The sequence below is a fragment of the Zingiber officinale genome, chromosome 1A, assembly GCF_018446385.1.
Source record: "Zingiber officinale cultivar Zhangliang chromosome 1A, Zo_v1.1, whole genome shotgun sequence".
NCBI lineage: Eukaryota > Viridiplantae > Streptophyta > Magnoliopsida > Zingiberales > Zingiberaceae > Zingiber > Zingiber officinale.
In genome coordinates this window covers 128,368,425-128,390,399 of record NC_055987.1, presented here as the reverse complement: position 1 = coordinate 128,390,399, position 21,975 = coordinate 128,368,425, and the positions used below count along the sequence as shown (strand labels likewise).

Below are 21,975 nucleotides of genomic sequence, written 5' to 3'. Positions count from 1 at the left end.
GCTCAAGGAGAAAATTGGAGTTGGATTTGAGTGAGCTCAACTCTAGACAATCGGAGCATAATCCAAACATGTGGATGGAAAAATGGTCAACTTATGAGCTGACCATTCTAGATGCTTGAATCGTGTCCAACTACCCGGATTCCAAGCACTTGGATCCATTCCAAGCACCTAGGAAGGGTGGCCACATCACCAGACTCGTTGTCGAAGCGGATCAGCACGAGGTTCACGTAAAAAAACTCAGGCACTCGGATCCCTTCTAGGCACCCGGGAAACCCGAGATCGTTGCAGAGACCCGTTGCTAAGTGGATCGACTTGACCGAGCCAAGGAGCCCAAATTGATTCCAAGCGCCTAAGAAGTGTCACGTCAGCAAACGGCTATCTCAACTAGAGAGTTATAAATATAGGTCTTGTCCTCTAAGTTTGTACAATACACTCTGTATTTCATTTCATGTATTCTCAATTCATACTTTCATCTTTTGTAAGAGGCTAGTCCGCCTCAACACTTTGCTCGAAGGAGTTTTCATTGGAACTTTCACATAGTTCTTGGACTAGCAACTATCTAGTTGCAAACCAAGTCAACTCTAGTCTCTTACCTTATTTTTATGTGTTTTAATATTGAGTAATGTTTGTGTGTCCTTGCCCGTTAGTTAGCAAGAGAATTGAATTTTAAATTGCAATCTATTTTGCCCCCCCTCTAGTCAGTCCACCCATTCCAATAAGTGGTATCAGAGCCTAACTACTTTAAAAGAACTATCTGCTGACTAAAGCAACAAGAAGATGGTTAGACCAAGTATTCACTCACCAAAGTTTGAGGGGAAGTTTACACTTATAAAATATCGAATGGAAGGTATGCTTTAAAACTGAATTGACATTCTTATAACAATTAAGTATGGTTTTTTAGGACTCAAAGATAAGAACGGAGAAGAAAAAGAAGAGTACGTTTGGAACAAGAAAGAGAAGACTGACTTCGTGGCCAACGATAGAGTGGAATTTCACCTACTGAGTATACTTCCATCTCAAGAAGTTAATTGAATTGAAGCCTATGAATCCTCCAAAAATCTCTGGAAGCAGTTCTTGGAACTATACAAGGAAACCTGATAAGCTAAACTGGCAAGATAGTATCTACTCAGAAATAAACTTAGCAACCTCTGGCTTGAAAAGGGAGAAACGGTTGCTCAGCTACACGCCAAATTGAAGGAGTTGATCACCGGACTAACCAACCTCGGAGAAATGATAATAAATCGAGACTCTTTAAGATTTACACTTAATGCCTTTCTGAGGATGTAAGAATGAACATCAATTATTGATTCTTACTATATCTCTAAAGACCTCGAGGTAAGAAGTTTAGAAGGATTGTTTTCGACAGTAGAACTTTATGATCCCGATGTACAAGACTAATAAAGGAAAAGGAACTAAATCATAACCTAGCACTGAAAGTAAAGCAAAACGAACCAAATTTAGACACATCTCTCGATAAAGATCAAGAAGCTTATTCGGTAAGGAAAATGCATAATTATTTTTTAAAACTAACAATTTTGATAAAAAAACATGCAATTAAGTTTCTACATAGAAAGGATAAAATAAGAGTAGGGTGCTACAACTATGACGAAAAAGGTCATATCAAAGACTTATGCCCAAAATAAAAAGAGAAAATCAAAGGCGAAGCAAACAACCAAAGCAGAAGAATCTACAAGCACCATGGAGCGACTCATCTTCAGAAGAGTTCGAGATCGAAGAATACATCGAACTAGCACTAACGGCCAACCAGCTACCTGAAAATGACAAAAGGTCTTTGGAAAAAAGCATCAATGAAAGGGGAGCATCCACTTACAAATATGAGATGGTAAGTGAGGTACGATTCTTACCATCTGATAAATTATATGATGCAATAAAAATACTAAGTAGATCTCTATTCAAAATGAGGAATAAGTAGATTGATATAAAGAAACGAAATGCATGCTTACAAGTAGATCTTGATAAAATTAAGTTTCAAAATATAAACTTAAAATATAAAGTAGAAATGTTAGTGATCCTGTCCGAACCAAGAGTCAGCGGACGCTGGGCACGTGGCGCTCTCTGCTGGATCCTCGAGTGCTCCGGCGAACCTGCAACAAAACCGAGCCGGGAGGGGTGCCCCGGCGACGGTTCTCCGACGCTCAAGTCAGGTAAGTGGTGGAGAAAGTGGCTGCCAAATTTGTATTATGCGTACCTTTGGCGAAGTAATAGCCTCTTTATATAGGACGGAGAAGGAACTGATGCACGCCTACCGAGGTGCGTACGTGTCAGCAACCCATACCACGGTATGCACTTGTCAGAGAGCTTACCTGACACCATGCTGCCATAGTCCGAGCATGTTCTTTGATGGGATGGCAGGACCACCCGTTGTCAGACTAGAAGTATGGCACAGCCATACGACTTGACGGCTGTCAGAAGATGTCCCCGTCTTTTACCCACCGTCTGACCCGCCGGGCGGGCGATGAACGTCGTCCGGACGGCCTTGATTCTTTGCGCCGTCCGGGCGGCACCTCCTTCCGCTCGGTCATTACGCCCTGCTTTATTTGAGCGTCGGACCCCTGGTCCCTACCAGGGTGCCTTTTACTATCAGATTTCCCTTTCTTCTGAGTCCGGTCGACTCGCCCTTTTCCGGCGAGCCACTGGACCCTTTGACCTCCCCTCAGCGTTGACTCCTTATGGGGTTCCGGATTTTTACCGCCGGATCACTTGCCTTCCTCTCGAGTCTAGTCGAAGGAGGCAAAGTCCGACTGACTGGACTTCCGATCTGTCGAACAATGATCATTGCCTTAGGCCGCTCGGCCAGGCATAAAGATGCTCATCCGTGCGGCGATATCTGTCTGTCCGGCGATACTTTGTCCATGCCTTATATTTTCTGGGAATCGATGTCCGTTGTTCTCCCACACTACCCATCACGTGCTCTGCGCACGGTAAGGGGAGCTCATTAAATGCGGCTAGTAACCGGCTGACACGTGGCGACCGTACATTTGTCAGAGTATGGCGGTTACGTCACTTCCGATGGGACAGCCGCCGTTTGAAACGGACGATCCGATGACAACCTCGATATCGACGACCTGGATCGGACGGTGGAGATCGTTTCCGGGCGGCGATATAAGACCCTTGACTTCGTTTCCGCCGCATTTCGTCTTCTTCGTTTCCAAACTCCTGTCATTCCCCCTCTCGCCGGCGACTTTGTTCTCAGACTTTCCGACGATCACACGGCTTCTTCCGGTCATCTTCCTCGCCTGTAAGAGCCTTTTTCTCGCTTCAGACGCATTCTTCTTTCTGTTAATCATCCTTTTCAGCCGGTTTTCTTCCATTGCTTGAACCATCCTCTTCTATCCCGCATTCTGGCCTTTCGATCATGACCAGTACCTCGCAGTCAACCGGCGGTGCTCCGGGTCTTTGGTACTCGAACATGGAAAGTCGGTTCGACGAGGAAGACGCCATGCGCCTCACTCGAGCATATGACCTACCGACCGACCACGAAATAGTGTTAGCCACGCCTTCCGATCGGCCTAACGATCCTCCGCCCGGCACTGTTGTCTTCTTCCGGGATCAATTCCTGGCCGGACTACGTTTTCCTCCTCACAAGTTTTTCTTAGAAGTTTGCAACTATTTCCGCATTCCGCTCGGCCAAGTAGTTCCTAATTCTATTAGGTTGCTGAGCGGAGTGGTAGTTTTGTTCAAACTGAACGGCATTCCCTTAACCCCAAAAATCTTCCACTACTTCTACTATCCCAAGCAAGCCGAGTGGGGCACCTTTGTTTTCCAATCTAGGATAGGCTTCGTCCTTTTCGATAATATGCCGAGCTCCAACAAACACTGGAAGGAGCATTTTTTCTATATACGCTTTCTCGAGCGGCCCACTTTCCGCACCAAGTGGCAGACGGCTATGCCTGCGCAACCGGAGCTCGGCAAGTTTAGAGGTGACGCAGACTATCTCCATGCAGCCGAACAGCTAGTCGGTCAGCGCTACCACATTGACAAGATGCTTCTCCCAGGAGTAATGCATATATTCGGCTTGTCTTCTACACCACCCGATCTGCCTTGTAGCATGAGTAAGCTTCCCTATCTTCGCCCTTTATTTTGTTCTAACTGATTTATTCTCTGCTTCTGCAGCTGAGGTCATGTGGCGGGCCAGAGCCACCGAGAAGCTCAAACTGAAGGCCGCTCGGATTGAGGCGGTGACGAGCCAGGGGGCAGCCGAACGGGGCATTGCTCCGGCTGATCCGGCCGGTCCCAGAAGCCCCGGACGCCCCCGCCCCTCCTGATGAGGCCACGGGCAATATAGAACCTACGAGCGAAGCTGAAGTGGAGGGTCGTTCGGCCGATGATGTGCCGCTGCGCGCTCGGAAACGCCGGCGACCGGAATCCGCACCTGCCTCTACACTTGATGAGCCACAACCTGAGCGGGGTGCAGATGCGCCGGTGCTGTCCGGGACAGTTTCCCTCGAGAGTACCCCGACCCCTCAGGATTCTCCGAGGGCCAGCTTGGAGGTGCCGCCGTCCAGCCCTTCGAGGACTCGACGACGTCTCAAGCGTTTAGGCGAGCTACCCTCCTCTTCTGTTGGTGGGCCGTCTCAGAGCGGGCCGAGCGGAATTTACTTAAACCGTGCTGCGCCTCCCTTGAGGCGTACATGGTACCGCCGATCGGTAGGTGTTTCTGACGGATGATCACCACAGCGGGCCCTCGCGCAAGCTTGGATAGATGCTCGGAGTCGGATAGCTAAGTTGACTCCCGGGAAGCTCGGCGACAGCAACCTTCAATCAGCCACCGGGGTATAGCCCTTCCCCCTCTTCTCTCTCTTATTTGAAGTTTTTACCCTGTTCATGTTTGCTAGCAGAACTGGGTGGAGCAGATCGCCATTAGCGATCGGTTGGCCGAGCTGGAGGAGGAACTGAAGAAACAAAAAACAGCGGGGGACGCCAGGCAGTCGACGGCCGCTCTGGAGAAGGCCAAGAAATCGCTAGAAGCCGAACGGAAACGAGCCTCTTATCTGGCGAGCAAGGTCGTTCGGCTTGAAACAATGATTAAGCAGCGAGACAAGGAGATCCAGACGGCGACCACTCGGAAGCAACAGGCCATAAACGATATGGACCACATGAAGGTGGAGATCCGGGGGCTGGAGCAACGCATCAAGGACCTGGATGCTCTGCTGGCCACCAAAAAAGAGAGCCGCTCGGCTGATCTCCAAAGATTCGATGGAGACTTGAAGGATCTCCAAGCTGCTAGCGACGCTGCCCATGCCGCGCTCAAGGAGTATCAAGAGGGGGAGTCGGCCCGCTCGGACGAAGTGAGGAAGGCATTCCTCCGCTCGGAAGGCTCGGTGCTCGTCGGTTTTCCGCTCGGTTTTTATAGCCGGTCGGCGCGGCTCTACGGTTTAACGTCTGGGCTAGACGGCGCGGATATTTATAGCCGATCGGCGCGACTCTCGATTTTTAACGACGGTGCTCGTCGGTTTTCCGCTCGGTTTTTATAGCCGGTCGGCGCGGCTCTACGGTTTAACGTCTGGGCTAGACGGCGCGGATATTTATAGCCGATCGGCGCGGCTCTACGGTCGAGCGACCTTGGCCTTCCTTTCAAGTCTAGCTTGGATAATTACCCCCTGGCCGAACGGCTCAGGGTCCACTTCGTCGAGTATCTTGGCTCGGATAATATACCCCCTTCCGAATGGTACGGGGCTTCCGTTTTTAAAGCGCTTGGCGCCAATTTGATCCGTATACCTCCGGCCGAGCGGCTCGGGGCCTTCGTTGTCGAGCACTTGGCTCGGAAAACCATATACCCGGCCGACCGGCTTAGGCCTTCGCTTCAGGCAATAACCTCCCTCTATCATCCTGAACAGCGCAGGGCTTTGGTTTCCTTCCTGCCACACTAGTATGCAGCCCGGCCGAACAGCTCGGGGTCTTCGATTTCGAACGCTGCTTATATTCTATACGCAGCCCGGCCGAACGGCCTGGGGTCTTCGGGTTCGAGCTCCCGGCTCGGATATAAACCTCCCGGCCGATCGGCTCGGGGGCCTTCGGGTCACGATGATAATGCCTTATATTCGCTCTTTTGACTTTTCATCTCTGCATTTCAAGTATTTAGTCGAAAAATGAAATACACAGGGTGATTTACAGTGATACACCTTTCACCCCGCCCGGTAAGGCTGGAGGTGGTTCGCGCTCCACGGTCGTCCTCGTCCTCCAGATAATACGCGCCCGAGCGGAGCTTTTCGATGATTTTGAAAGGGCCTGCCCATGGAGCTTCAAGCTTGCCGACGTCGCCGACCGGCTTGACTTTCTTCCAGACAAGATCGCCGACTTGGAACGATCTGGGAATTACGCGCCGGTTGTAGTTTTGCTTCATCCGCTGACGGTATGCCATCAGCCGAACGGACGCCTTTGCCCTCTCCTCTTCTACCAAGTCCAGCTCCATGTTTCTTCGTTCGGCGTTGTCATCATCATAGCTCTGGATCCTGGCTGACTCAACGCCGACTTCGACCGGTATGACAGCCTCACCGCCATATACCAAATGGAACGGTGTGACTCCCGTCCCTTCTTTTGGCGTCGTTCGGATGGCCCACAAGACGCTCGGCACTTCATCCGGCCAACTCCCTCCCAAATGGTCGAGCCGGTTGGCGACTTCAGCTTGACCGTTGCTCGAGGATAGGCCACGGACGTGAAATGTTGCTCAATGCCGTAGCTTTGCACCAATCCTCTAACATCTTCCCCGTGAACTGCCGCCGTTGTCGGACACTAGTCGGCAAGGGATGCCGAACCGACAAATGATGTGTTGCGGATGAATTTTTAACCATTTATTCAGTGATCTGCTCGGCCTCCACCCACTTGGAAAAATAGTCTACCGCCACTAGTAAAAATTTCCTCTGCCCGGTCGCCATCGGAAATGGACCCACAATATCCATTCCCCATTGATCGAACGGACATGAGATGGTTGATGCCTTCATCTCCTCTGCCGGTCGGTGGGAGAAGTTGTGATACTTCTGGCATGAAAGGCATGTAGATACTGTCCGAGCGGCATCTGTTTGTAAAGTTGGCCAAAAGTATCCGGCCAAGAGGATCTTCTTGGCCAATGAGCGTCCGCCCGGATGACCCCCGCATGATCCTTGATGTACTTCCTGGAGGATGTAAGCTGAGTCCTTCGAGCTTACACATTTCAGCAAAGGACGCGAGAAAGCTTTCTTGTAAAGCTGATCTCCGATGAGTGTAAACCGACCGGCTCTTCTTCTGAGGAGCCGGGCTGCATATTCATCGGATGGTGTGGTGCCCGAACGGAGGAATTCTATAATAGGTGTCCTCCAATCACTTGGAAACGCGAGGCCTTGCATCCGGTCGACATGCGCCACCAGCAGCGTTTTTTCAATTGGTTGTTGAATGGCGACCGGCGTTATTGAGCTCGCGAGTTTGGCTAACTCATCGGCCGCCTGGTTCTCCGTTCGTGGGATCTTCTGAATAAGCACCTCTCGGAAAGTAGCTTTGAGTTTTTCAAAGGCCTCAGCGTAGAGTTTGAGCCGAACACAGTTGATTTCAAAGGTGCCGGAAAGTTGCTGAGCGGCCAACTGTGAATCGGAATAGAGTGTCACCCGACCTGCTCCCACATGCCGTGCTGCCTGCAATCCGGCTATGAGGGCCTCATACTCTGCTTCATTGTTAGTAGCTTTGTAATCTAGCCGGACGGATAGGTGCATCTTTTCTTCCTGAGGTGAGAGTAGTAATATTCCGATCCCACTTCCGAGCCGAGTGGAGGATCCATCCACATATATTCTCCACATAGCTTCCGGCTCTGGCCTTTGCACTTCGGTCACAAAATCAGCCAAGGATTGGGCTTTAATCGCCGAGCGGGGCTGATATTGGATGTCAAATTCACTTAATTCTGTCGTCCACTTGATAAGCCGTCCGGACGCTTCTGGATTCAACAGTACTCTTCCGAGTGGACTGTTCGTCCGGACAATGATGGTGTGAGCCAAGAAATACGGTCGAAGGCGCCGAGCGGCTAGAACCAAAGCAAAGGCCAACTTCTCGAGCCCGGTGTAACGAGATTCAGCATCTTTTAAAATGTGGCTTAGAAAATACACCGGCTGCTCTTCGCCGCTCGCCCTCACAAGTGCTGAGCCTACAGCATGCTCAGTTGACGACAGATACATATAAAGTGACTCACCCCCGACCGGCTTGGCTAACACTGGCAGAGAATTAAGATATGTCTTCAACTCTTCAAATGCTCGGTCACATTCTTCATCCCACTGGAACTTAGTGGCCTTGCGCAGGATCCTGAAGAATGGCAGGCTCCGGTCGGCGGTTCTGGAGATGAATCTGGATAAAGCAGTTATCCGACCGGTCAACCTTTGCACTTCTCTTGTATTTCTTGGGGGCGGCATGTCTTGCAGTGCTTTAACCTTGCTGGGATTTGCTTCGATTCCCCGCTCGGTCACTATGTACCCCAAGAAACGCCCTCCTTTGGCTCCGAACAGGCACTTTTGGGGATTTAGCTTGACTCCATATTTGCGCAGCGTTCGGAAGGTTTCTTCCATATCCTTGAAAAGATCGGCCGCTCGGACGGATTTGATAAGAATGTCGTCCACATAAACTTCCAGATTCCGCCCGATCTGCTCCTTGAACACCTTGTTCATCAAGCGTTGATAGGTGGCCCCGGCATTCTTCAATCCGAACGGCATCACATTGTAACAATATGTGCCGTCGGCCGTTACGAAGCTTACTTTTTCTTGATCTTCCCGGGCGAGCGGCACTTGATGATATCCTTGGTAGGCGTCAAGCATGCAAATTAATTCGCAGCCGGCCGTAGAGTCCACCAGCTGATCTATCCGGGGCAGAGGATAAAAATCCTTGGGGCATGCCTTGTTTAAATCTCGAAAGTCGATGCAGACCCTCCACTTGCCGCCCGGCTTGGAGACCAAGACTACGTTGGCCAGCCAGCTCGGGAACTGCACCTCGCGTATGTGGCCGGCCTTCAGAAGTTTTTCCACCTCCGCCCGGATAATGGCATTCTGCTCGGCGCTGAAGTCCCTTTTTCTCTGCTTCACTGGCCGAGCGTCCGGTCGGACATGCAATTCATGCTGCGCTAGGCTCGGCGAAATTCCAGGTAACTCATGTGTCGACCAGACGAAGACATCATGATTTCGTTGGAGGCATTGGATCAGCTTCTCCTTCTGTTCTTCCCCCAGATCAGAGGCGATAAAAGTCGTGGCCTCCGATCGGGTCGGATGGATCTGGACTTCCTCCTTTTCATCATAAATTAAAGCAGGAGGCTTCTCGGTTATGGCGTGTACCTCAATTCGGGGCGCCTTCCGAGCGGAACAAGCTTCTGCTCGGATCATCTCTATATAGCACCGCCGAGCAGCTAGCTGATCTCCCCGCACTTCTCCTACTTTGTCCTCCACGGGGAACTTTATCTTCTGGTGGAAGGTTGAGACAACCGCTCGGAATTCGCCGAGCGCCGGTCGTCCCAAAATGACGTTGTAGGATGAGGGAGAGTCGACCACCACGAAGTTTATTGTCCTGGTCCTCCTGAGCGGCTCTTCTCCCAGCGAGGTGGCCAGCCGGATTTGTCCGACCGGCTGAACTTCGTTGCCCGTAAACCCGTAGAGCGGGGTCGTCATGGGCAGCAGCTCGGCTCGATCAATTTGCAGCTGATCGAACGCCTTCTTGAATATGATGTTGACCGAGCTCCCTGTGTCAACAAATATGCGGTGGATGGTGTAATTTGCTATTACCGCTTTAATGAGCAGCGCGTCGTCGTGGGGCACTTCTACTCCTTCTAAGTCCCCGGGTCCGAAAGTGATTTCCGGTCCACTTGCCCGCTCTTGGCTGCAGCCGACCGCGTGGATCTGCGGACGCCCGCCTTTCTGGCTCGGTTGGAGTCTCCTCCGGTCGGCCCACCAGCAATAACGTTGATCTCGCCCCGGGAAGTATTGCTCCTATTTTCCTCCTCCCGAGCGGACGGTCGTGACCGTTCTCTGGACGCCCGGCGATTCTCCTGCCTCGGAGATCGGTGCCGATCGGGTGTCTGCTGATGTCGCCCCTCGGTGCGGGTCCGGTCAGCTTCATGAGTCCTACGTCTCCTGTCGATGGGAGGCGACCGTCGTTCGGCTTTCCTGGGAACAGGATTGGACACAAAGGGAAGGCTTCGGCAATCCCTCGTGTTGTGCGTATCCGTCTGGTGGAATTTGCAGAACATAGGGGTCCACCTCTTCTTTGGCTTGGGCCGAGCGGCAGCCACTTCTTGTACGTGCGATCTGACGTGAGGGGATCGAATTGCTTCGGCCCTCGGTCCTCTGGGTGGCTGCTGAGCGGTGTGCTGTTTCCGCTCGGCATGAACAGGTGCGCGCTCGGCCGGAGTTTCCTTTTTCCGAGCGGCTTGCGCTTCTTCCACATTTATATATTCGTTGGCCCGATGTAGCATGTGATCATAATCTCGGGGCGGCTTTCGGATGAGCGACCGGAAGAAGTCCCCATCCACAAGGCCTTGCGTGAAGGCATTCATCATCGTCTCCGATGTGGCCGTGGGGATATCCATCGCCACTTGGTTGAATCGCTGAATATAACCTCGAAGCGATTCTCTCGGCTCTTGCTTGATGGCGAATAAGCTGACACTTGTCTTTTGATAACGCCGACTACTGGCGAAGTGGTGGAGGAAGGCCGTTCGGAATTCCTTGAAGCTCGTGATGGATCCGTCCGGCAACCTCCGAAACCACCGTTGAGCCGATCCCGAGAGGGTGGTAAGGAAGACTCTACACTTTACTCCATCTGTGTACTGATGGAGCGTGGCTGTATTATCGAACTTACCCAGATGATCATCCGGGTCTGTTGTTCCATTGTATTCGCCGATCGTCGGAGGCACGTAGTGCTTGGGCAGAGGGTCTCGTAGGATAGCCTCCGAAAATTGGCGATTGATCCGCTCGGGGGAGGAGTCCGCTCGGGGAGCTTTCCCCTTCCTGTCATCCCGCCTTGGCATTTCATCTGAGGAAGATCCTCTATCTCTTCGGGCTGGTATGGCTTCAGGGGTGCGAAATAAGGCCCGATGGAATGCGACGGTGGCTGGAGGTGCTTCCGCTCGGCCACCAGACGCAGATGTTGCTTGTTGCTCCGCCCGCTCGGCGGATGCTTTTTGTTTTTGCTCCATGAGTTTGGCGGCCCTCATCTCGACCAGAGCGTCGAGTTCTTCTGTTGAAAGCGCCACCGTGTGTTGTCGTCCAGCCTCGTCCATTGTTCTTGTTCGAATGCAGGAGCGTTCCCACAGACGGCGCCAATTTGATCCTGTCCGAACCAAGAGTCAGCGGACGCTGGGCACGTGGCGCTCTCTGCTGGATCCTCGAGTGCTCCGGCGAACCTGCAACAAAACCGAGCCGGGAGGGGTGCCCCGGCGACGGTCCTCCGACGCTCAAGTCAGGTAAGTGGTGGAGAAAGTGGCTGCCAAATTTGTATTATGCGTACCTTTGGCGAAGTAATAGCCTCTTTATATAGGACGGAGAAGGAACTGATGCACGCCCACCGAGGTGCGTACGTGTCAGCAACCCATACCACGGTATGCACTTGTCAGAGAGCTTACCTGACACCATGCTGCCATAGTCCGAGCATGTTCTTTGATGGGACGGCAGGACCACCCGTTGTCAGACTAGAAGTATGGCACAGCCATACGACTTGACGGCTGTCAGAAGATGTCCCCGTCTTTTACCCACCGTCTGACTGGGGTGCCCGGCCCGCCGGGTGGGCGATGAACGTCGTCCGGACGGCCTTGATTCTTTGCGCCGTCCGGGCGGCACCTCCTTCCGCTCGGTCATTACGCCCTGCTTTATTTGAGCGTCGGACCCCTGGTCCCTACCAGAGCCGGTCCTTATTGTTCAAAGGCCCTGGGCGAAATTATAAATTATGCCCCAATTTTATTTAACTGAGCATTATTTTTATTTAATTAAAAAAATCATATATAAAAAAAACAATAGAATGAGAGGTCAAATCTAATCTCATACTACAATTTACAAGGACTCCACAAACTTACATATATTCTAAACAAAACCATTTTCTCCATACTTACATTCCAAGAACACAATATAAAATAGACTTTATTACACACTTTCTAACAAAAATATTCTAACAAATCCAAGATATTTCAACCTCTTCCTTGAAATAAAACCACCAACAAAGAAAACCTTTAGAAATCCACCAAATAAAATTTTACTCAATGAATCAACCACATATATGACCCTTCAAAAATATGCATTGCTCCACTTTCTTTAGAAACCATAACATGAGACTCCAACACCAATAGTATTTCACAATCAAAACATATCAAATACTAACCCATATCAGAACAAAACCAACCAAATACACATACCCCTACACTATCAGAATATCACATTTTCTAATAAAAGGAAAGTACTAGACATTAAAAACTAACATTTACAAATTTCCAACAACCAATACAAAAAACCACTATAAACACAGCACATCATACTCACATTCGAAGCACATTCTGTAAATAAGCTTCTCCTCCCTGCAAGATACCCACTGCAACATCCATACTCCAGCCGGCCAACCACCAAATGAAGAGCCACCCAATCTGACATGAATAAAACCTCTTTGTATCAAAGCATATCAAGAATACTCCATAAAAAAGGATGCTCATTAAAATAAAATTTCCAACACAGAAAATGCTCCACCATTTCCCTCCGAAAACCGCATTAAACAAAAAAGTATCAATTTATCAAACTATCAATTGATCTAATCACCAAAAGAAAAAGAGTATGAGTAGCACCAATTAGCATAAGTACTAGAGTTGTTATGACTTATGAACACTTTAAGAGCATAAATACAATGTCACGTGTACTCATAAGTAATAAAATGTTTACCTACAAGTGCGAATGAGAGTGAATGTAGAGGATATAATTAAATTATCGGTTGTAATACACCTGCAAAAAAACACAAAGGTAACTCATTTAAAGTGTATTCGTGATGCACTTTTAAAGGCAAAATCATTAATAATAACATCATATTCTATGTTTTCCAAAATATTCTTTTCAATGCATAAAATTGCTAATCCATTTAGTCTATCTTGAGTCATTGTGGTCCGTAAATAAGATTTTATTAATTTTAATTTTGAAAAACTTCTTTCGGCAGATGCCACTATCACAGGTATTGTCAATAATATCCTATAAGCAATCATCACATTTGGAAACATATCCATTGTTTTTAAAAAATCTAATATTTGAATGGAAGACCATTTTTTATTTGTTTCATAAGATTCACTTGGTAACATTACTTGCAAAACTTGTAGTTCTGAAAACATATATTTTGCATCAATATCAGAAGTGTCACCATTTCTTAAAGTATTTTCAAGGTTAACACAAGAACTCATCAATTCATCATCATCTAATGAAACTAATTTTGCAACATCATACAAGAACCCAAATATAGATTCAAAATATTGCAACTGTTCAAATCTACTCTTCAATTGCCCAAGAGCAATATCGACCACTAAGATAAAATAATCTATTCGAAAAGATTCTTCTGGTGATTGATTTTCTCTTTCAGTGTTAGCAATTTCATCGAAATGTCTCTTTCTACAAATTTTACGTTTTATAGGAAATACAGGCTCAATTTCCATATCAGATGCTATTTTTTTAGCATCAACCATAGCAGAATCAAAACCATTTTCTCTATATTTTTCAAAAAAGGAAACAAGACCAGACAATTGTTTTACAGCAACATCAAGACGCATATCCTCTGACTGTAATTTTTTACTAACTAAATTAATTTTATGCAAAATATCATGCCAAATAACAAGGCTTAATATAAACTCAAAACTTGAAAGTTCACCAGATGCTAAAGTTTCAGCATCTCTACTTAATTTACCATCTTCACTTATTTCTGCTAATTTGAACAAAGCTTCTCTGATTTGGGAAGCTTGAGATAATATTGCTTTGACCGTTTCAATATGGCTTTCCCATCTTGTAGTTGACAATGATTTTAAAGTTAATCCATCAATATATTCAAGCAAAATATTCCATCTTTTTGTTGAATTAGAGAACACGGTGTACATACATTGACATGCTCCAAAAAATGATTTTGCTTTAGCACAAGAATTTGCCATGTCACAAACAACTAAGTTAAGAGAATGAGAACCACATGGCATGTAAAATGCTCTAGGATTAATGTCAAGCAATCTTCTTTGCACACCTTGGTTTTTACCTTTCATATTAGATCCATTATCGTAACCTTGCCCTCTCACATTATCAATATCAAGTTCTAAAGATCGTAAAACAACTTGCAATTCATTGAAAAGACCTAAACCAGTTGTATCTTCTACATTTATAAATTCTAAAAAGTACTCTTCTATTTTAATTGGAGTCTCTGAAACATCTACGCATCTTAATATGAGAGTCATTTGTTCTTTGTGACTTGCATCCGGTGTACAATCAAGAATTACTGAAAAATATTTTGCCTCTTTTACTTTTTTAATTATTACATTCTTGACTTTAGAAGCTAGAAGAGATATTAACTCGTTTTGAATTTTATGACTAAGATAATGATAATGAATCTTTTTATCTTGAATGAGTCGAAAATGCTCTTGCATTATTGGATCAAAATCTGCAATCATTTCAAGTAGACCCAAAAAATTACCATTACCATCTTCATAAATTTTATCATGTGTACCACGAAATGCCAAATTATGTATAGCAAGACATTTGACAACAGCAATTATTCTTAGCATAACATGTTTCCAATGTTTTGTGTCCTTTTTAATTTGTTCTTGTATTTCCTTATCAATTGTCAATGTTTTATTTAATCTCATTTGTAGTTCAACAAAGGCTCTCAGATTAGTGAGGTGTTCAATACTATTTTCATGTTGTTTAAGTTTGTCACATAAATGTTTCCAGTCATTAACTCCTTCTTTTGCTAAATTACTTTTGGTGTGTATTACTTTAAACAACTTACAACAAATACAAAACACTTTGTCCAACTCTTTCGAATATACTAACCATTTTCGATCACGAGTTTCACCATTTGGTAGCATTTGAACATAGTAAGTATGAGAAAAGTGTCGAGATTCTTTATCTAAAGGAAACTTAAGAATATCTTCTCTTTTAGGACCTCTTTCCACAAGTAAGTCTCTCATTTTTGTATCAAGGTTATCCCAAACTCTTGGATCAAATATGTTTATATCATATCTAGGTGTCGAACATTGATATTCATTTATACGCTCATCATCACAACAATTATCAATATCTTTAGTTTTGTCAATTTCAGTTTCATTCAAATCATTAAGATTTGTATTCTCTTCATTCTCATTTTCTACAAATTTCTCATTTTCATCACTTTCATTTCTTATAAATTCTTCATATTCATTATTATTATTTTCAACAAAATCTTCATTTGCATTTGATTCATTACTTAAAATCTGGACTAAGCTTTCTGATGTGTTATATGATTCTTTACTAAAATATTTATTCAATGAACCTCTTAAGCTTTGGGCTATCTCCTCATCTTTTTTCTTTTTTTGTCTTTTTTGATATCCAGAGAGTTGTTTCATGATGATAGATAATTATGAACAATAAGCAATAAACAAAGAACAATAAAACCTGATATGGAGAATTTTTCTTTGATTCGATCCACTTATATAAGACCTAACATGGATATCCTGCAAGTTTATAAAAAAACACAACAATTTAATTATTTAGAAGTTGGGACCTTATTCATGCAATTAAAGACACAAACACATTAATCTAACTAGCTAAATGACATGAAAACTTAGTTAATCTACCTATCATTTACTAGCTAAAAGAATCCATCTGAACAGAATAAACAACTAGAAGCCAAGACTTTTTAGAGTAAACCAATAAAAAAGTTCTTGTATCTCACACACACACACACAAATCCATTTGTTGATATCTGCTTGTTTTTCTTAAGTATGAGATTTCAAGCCATGGTGACTTACGACACTAACAATGTTCAAGTTGTTCTAGGGGAGAACATGGACCTTTGGTTGTCATCAAGCTTGCAATGTGACCACAAAGTACATGTTGCAACTTGCAAATTTGGCTTAGGAGAGAAGGGAACTTCAACAACACAATGGGGCCTATTTCATTACTCACTTGTGAAGAGAGGCTAATTAGTAATTACACATTCTGGAACCAATATAAGAGAGGTGGCTGGTCCGTCCATCATATTCCATGCCAAAGGTGCAGAGGAGTGCTTTGGTTGTATATGAATTATGAGAAGAACGAGAGGGTTGATGTAAAAGGAGGAGCACATTGGCATCTTCATTATTACAAAATACAAAAAGAGTAAGTGTGACCAACTAGTTTAATTTGTAACAAGGAATAAGAAGAAAAAGTCATCTTCTTGTGAGTTGTGATAATAAGAACATTTCTATTCAACTTGAAAAATGTAAAAAAAAAATTGATAAAAATATAAGTACTAGAGAAGAAGAAGAATCTGCATATTGAGAACTATTTCGATGCAAATTAAAAAGTAAAAATTAAAATTTTGGTAAAATCCAGGTATACAAACCCTAATCGATTGCCTAATCTGCTAATCAAACAACAAAACCCTAATTAACTAGGCTAAGAATAGAGATCTGATCGCAGTCGCAGACCGCGGTTGCCCAAATCGAAGTACTGACCGTGACTGGAGGACAGGAGGAGGAGCAGTTGAGCTGTTGAGGTTGCCGACGCTGCCGATATCCTCTCGATGGTAAGGTTAAAGGCACTGGAGACGCCGGGTCGGTGAGGATGGCAGCCGAGGAGAATCGCCGTGAAGGTGAAAGTCGAGAGAGCTAGGGTTTCATGCCTTCGTCGCTTTGGAGATGACTTCGGCAACGGGCGACGAGAAACGCGAGGGTGAGTCCGTGAGAATTGAGAAGAATAAAAATCTTATTAAAAAAAAATATATTTAACAAAGTATATATAAAAATACTTATACTTTTGGGCCCTTGGTATTTTTGGGCCCTGGGCAAGGGCCCTGGTAGCCCTGGCCCAGGGCCGGCTCTGGTCCCTACCAGGGTGCCTTTTACTATCAGATTTCCCTTTCTTCTGAGTCCGGTTGGCTCGCCCTTTTCCGGCGAGCCACTGGACCCTTTGACCTCCCCTCAGCGTTGACTCCTTATGGGGTTCCGGATTTTTACCGCCGGATCACATGCATATCCATAAATACAATTATGAATGTTTAACATAATTGCATAACCATCAACAATAGATCAACATATAAGGATAAACAATAAGGTATCAAACTCAGGAGTGATATAGGACAGACGTAAGGTATGTGAGTAATTGTGACCTTATCAAAACATGATAGTAAACAATCATGCACTTTAATCAAAGCTATCAAAAAAATAAACATAATCTACTCACCTTAAATGTAGAGTGTCTAAATCGTCTTCAAGTCTAAAGTCTGCCTCGAGCTTAAGTCTTACAAGTAAGCTATGCAAAGAAGACCATCTAAGAGTCTCTAATTTGATTAATCAACTTCTTAACTAATTAATCCATGTATTGCTTCATTAACTCAACTGATACCTTAAATCAAGTGCATTAATAATTTTAATTAATTATTTAATTCAATTACATAGATTTCATCAATTGAATAATTTTCTTCTATGAATATCTTCAATTAATCAATGATAAAATTAATTAATCCAAATTTAATTATCATTCCCTTTATTAATAGTAAACCTAATTAATCCATCAATTAATTAATACATCAAACTTAATTAATTATCGGGTATAATTTAAACCTTGTCGTGAACATATTTTTTAACCCATAACTCTAGTTTAATTAACTTGGTTAGCAATTAATCACCCTTAGTTAACAAACCCTTCAAATTAATACTTCCATTTATCCTTCATAAATTAATCAATTAACTATCACGTTAATACAATCAATCGACTATGAAATCAATGATTCTATCAACTCTTAATTATCTTATCTTATCCGACGGCGGCTGTGGGAGTTGCCGGTGATGGGGGTCATCGGTGTTGAGGAAATAGAGAGGGTGACGATCAGAGCAAATGAGTGACACGTGTATGTTGCTCGAGCTTGGGAAGGAAAGGCAAGGACAACGACGATCGAAAGTTTGGGCAGCAGTGCCAGCAGTGTGCGGCAATAAGGAGAGCCGAGGTGGGCACCGCTTCACAGGTTTAGAGGAGGAGAGGGAGGGGAGACATCTGGTTGAGTACTAGCGGTGGTTGCGGCGATGACGGTTCGTGACTTCGGTCGCGCGTGGAGAGGAGGCAGCATCTTCTTCTCTAGCGGTGACTCGCAGCTGCAGGCGGTCGGCGTGAAGGGGAGGAAGACTAGAGGTGGGGCACCAGCATTGGTTGCTCGCAAGGGCAAAGGCCAGTGACAGCGGTCGTTGGCTGTTGATCACGCGCGACGGCGAACAACGCAAGTGCGTGGGAGAAAACGACGGAGAATCAGCGTCCAGTGGTCGGGGAAGGACATGGACACGACGCCAAAATTCACCGGTCGTGTGGGCAGGGGAGCAACATCGACGGTCGACTCGCAGGCGACGTCGCTGGCAGACGCGGCGAGGAGGTGTGTGGGGAGGAAACAAAGGAGGATTAAATAAAAACTTAGGGTTTGATTAATGAAAACCTAAATTCATTTCAATCAAGTCTCAACTTAAATAGGGTTATCTTAGACAGGTTTTCTATTACCCATGTATTCCCATGAAATCTCAAATGAGTATTTTAAATCCAAAATTTTTTTCATAAAATTCTATAATTCACATAAATATATTTTCTGATTAATTAACTAATTTTTTAAATATTTTCCTAAATAAATTCATTTTGTTCTAAATTTTTAATCATTTATATATTTTTGGTATTTTACATTCTCTCCCACAAATAAAAATTTGGTCCCCAAATTTATTACTTAAACTATAATACTACGATATCTTCATCCAACATCTCAAAGAGTCTATAATAGTCTAGAATCCCTTATACACTAATTAATTTACTTCTAAAGTAAACAATCATTATTCTGTGGGTTATGAATCCACCATGCTTTCTCTACTCTCACATTATTGTCTAGCTAACCATAGTGGGTACAAATCATTAGGTATTAATGATCTTCTAGTTGCCTTCGATGCCCCTCTTGTATGCTTGAAGTAAGTCCTCTAGTTAGTGCATGATGTGCTCCATTCATTGTTTGTCTGAAATTATTCACAAAAATAAAGTTTGTACACATAATTCATTGGAAACTCCACCAAGTAATCCAAAAAGTCTGTCTGAAGGGTTAATAGAAATTGGTCAAACTTGGTTAATCGGTCAATGACCACCCAAATAGAATCATGTACCCTCTAACGTACCAAACTCATCTTAAATAAGTCTAATGATCTCTGATACTATCAGTGGGTTAGGGGCCCACTACCCCTCTACTACGCCACTACGATGTTCTATCTTCATTTGTTGACACACAAAGCATTAGATTCCAAAGTCCACAATATCTTTCTTCCTACCATTCCACTAGTAGGGGCACTTTAGGTCATGATACACAAGAGTATCCCCTAATGACCCATAAATCATGATATATGTATTTCTCGATGTAGGTCTTCTATATTTGGATGTGTCTCAGGAATACACAATCTTCCTAAAAAATGGAGAGTCTCCTCTTTATCATGTGAAAACCTATTGACAGTCCTGATTAATATCGTTCATCATTTCAGAACATGAGGTGTTTTTACCAACTCGGGCTTCCTTGTTGTGTGCAACAAAAGGTGACTAAACAACCCTAGGCACCCATAATTGATCTAACTTCCTAGCTAGTAATAGCTTTCTACCATTTTGAGAATAGACGAAAATGTCTTTGCCAGAACTCCATATCTGAGAAGTCCCATGGAAGATAGCTAAAATGTGTATTTACTGAACTTTACATATCAACAATACTCCTTTAATTATGTTTTGGATATACTTATCCTTTGATCATGAGTATCAAGATATTCTCTATGAATGATAACAAATTGATCCAAATACTCCAAGAACACCAGATTTATTAAATCCATGTAACTGGCTGGAGAATTGGTAAGCCCAAACGGTATCACCAAAACTCGTAATGTTTGTACTGCATGTGGAACATCATCTTATATATGTCTACAACTTGCCAGACAATATCAACGATTCATCCTTCTTCTCAACAAAGAAGACCGAAGCTTCCCAACGAGTGACACTGGAAAGAATAAATCCTCTATATCACTAAGGATATTTATTCCTGATGGTCTTTGTATTAAGTCGTCTAAACCTGCTAGACCATTTCAACCATGTATCATTCTTCTTCCCTTAATCTAACAGAATAAATAGAGTCAATCATCCAATTAACTAGAGTAAACAACATAAGTGTGTACTGGAGATATTTAGTCCAAAGTTCATCAAATTCGCACCTAAGCACACTCAACCATAATATCATAGGCAATGGGGTTATAATCTGATCACCAACTACAAATCATCAAATGTATAAATATCACCCTGTGCCACTCCTTACGCTACAATCCATGACAAATACCTAATGATAAACCATTAAGTCCATATCCACTAATAGACCATCAAAAATTGACATATCACCAAATCTGATCTCACAATATCCGTCAATGTCTCAAATTATCTTCAACATCAATCAAATTTGATCGCTTCTTGAACAATGATAGAGCAAAATAAAGTCATCCACCCACAAGTGTATTGATATACCTGAATGTATCTCGTAAGTGTTAAGCAGCTAGCTCTACACTTTTCCCTTATCGGTGCAGATCATATACTAGAGGTACTTTCTAGGTTAGCTAACCAAGTACAAGCGATTCATGGTCAAAGTTTCCATTACTAAGATGGATCAATCCTCTACTAACTATGAGTATGTGTAGGTCCCTTGGTGACTGGCTAGAGGGAGGATGAATAGCCTACACAATAAAACGAAAAGACTTTCCTCGACTTATAGCTTTATCAAGATAAACACTTGCATAAAAAGTATTAAAAGATAAAAAAGAAGAGGCTCAGAAAGAGTTACTTGGTTACAACCGAGGAGGTTGTTAATCCAAGGAAGATGAAAAGCTCAGTAAAAATCTCCTCTGGGTGGAGAAGCCTTTTACAACAATTAAATCTCACAACTAGAAAGCTAAACTCAAACAGAATTGATTACAAGTGTTGTGTTTTACTTTCTGGAACCATGGCTGTATTTACAACCCTAGTCGGGATGCCTGGAAGTATTCCAGGCACCTGGAGGGGGATAAAACTTTATTCCCATCACAACGAATTGCGTTTGACACATTCCGAATAAAAATCCTGGTCCGGGCGCTCAGATAAGGAAAGTCAACATCCTATTGACTTTTGGTCCCGGTCTTCTGCTTAAGTTCTGCTTGCCTTAGTCTGGGTCTTCCCCTTCAACTCCACTCGCTTGGGTGATCTCGGCCATTTGGAATAGGTCTCATCCGTACCCAACTTTCGACCTTTGAGCAATCTTTTGCTTCAGCTTCTCGCCCCTCAGAAACGCTGCGTGCCTCCTTCTCGTCCGCTCACGTACTCTTCCGCAGCACCTCGTCCCTCAAAAGCACCGAGCCCGTCGGCTCTCTTTCGTGCTCAACTTCCCGTGCTCTTAAGTTTCTGCACACTTAGACATAGGGGTTAAAAACCAACAATACCTAACCTGACTTGGTTGATCACATCAAACTACCTTGGGGTGCTAACAATCTCTCAATTTTTGATGTAATCAAATCCAAACTAAGTTAGGGCAAACAAATATAAAGAAATAAGAAGATAACAAATTTATAACTTAATAATTTACAAAAAATTAAATTACCCTCCCCTTAGACTTAATCTTCCTTTCTCCCCTTTGATCACATTAAAATAGGGTACTTTAAATGATTTTGGAAAATCTAAATTTAAAGTCTAAGGGAAATCAAAAACTCTTAAGTAACATTGGAAGTTTAAGTAAGATTTCAAGAATTTTGCATTTTGAAAAAGTTTTCTA

The 21,975-nt window shown here is 44.2% G+C and overlaps 1 protein-coding gene across 1 annotated transcript; it reads right to left on the bottom strand.

Moving 5' to 3' along the window:
• Nucleotides 1–12,917: 12,917 nt before the first annotated feature.
• Nucleotides 12,918–14,410, bottom strand: LOC122002793 (zinc finger MYM-type protein 1-like). Its single transcript, XM_042558124.1, has 2 exons — nucleotides 13,286–14,410; nucleotides 12,918–12,935 (listed from the first exon to the last, which is right to left on the bottom strand). The coding sequence occupies exons 1-2, from the start codon at nucleotides 14,408–14,410 to the stop codon at nucleotides 12,918–12,920; spliced, it is 1,143 nt and encodes a 380-aa protein (XP_042414058.1).
• Nucleotides 14,411–21,975: the final 7,565 nt, after the last annotated feature.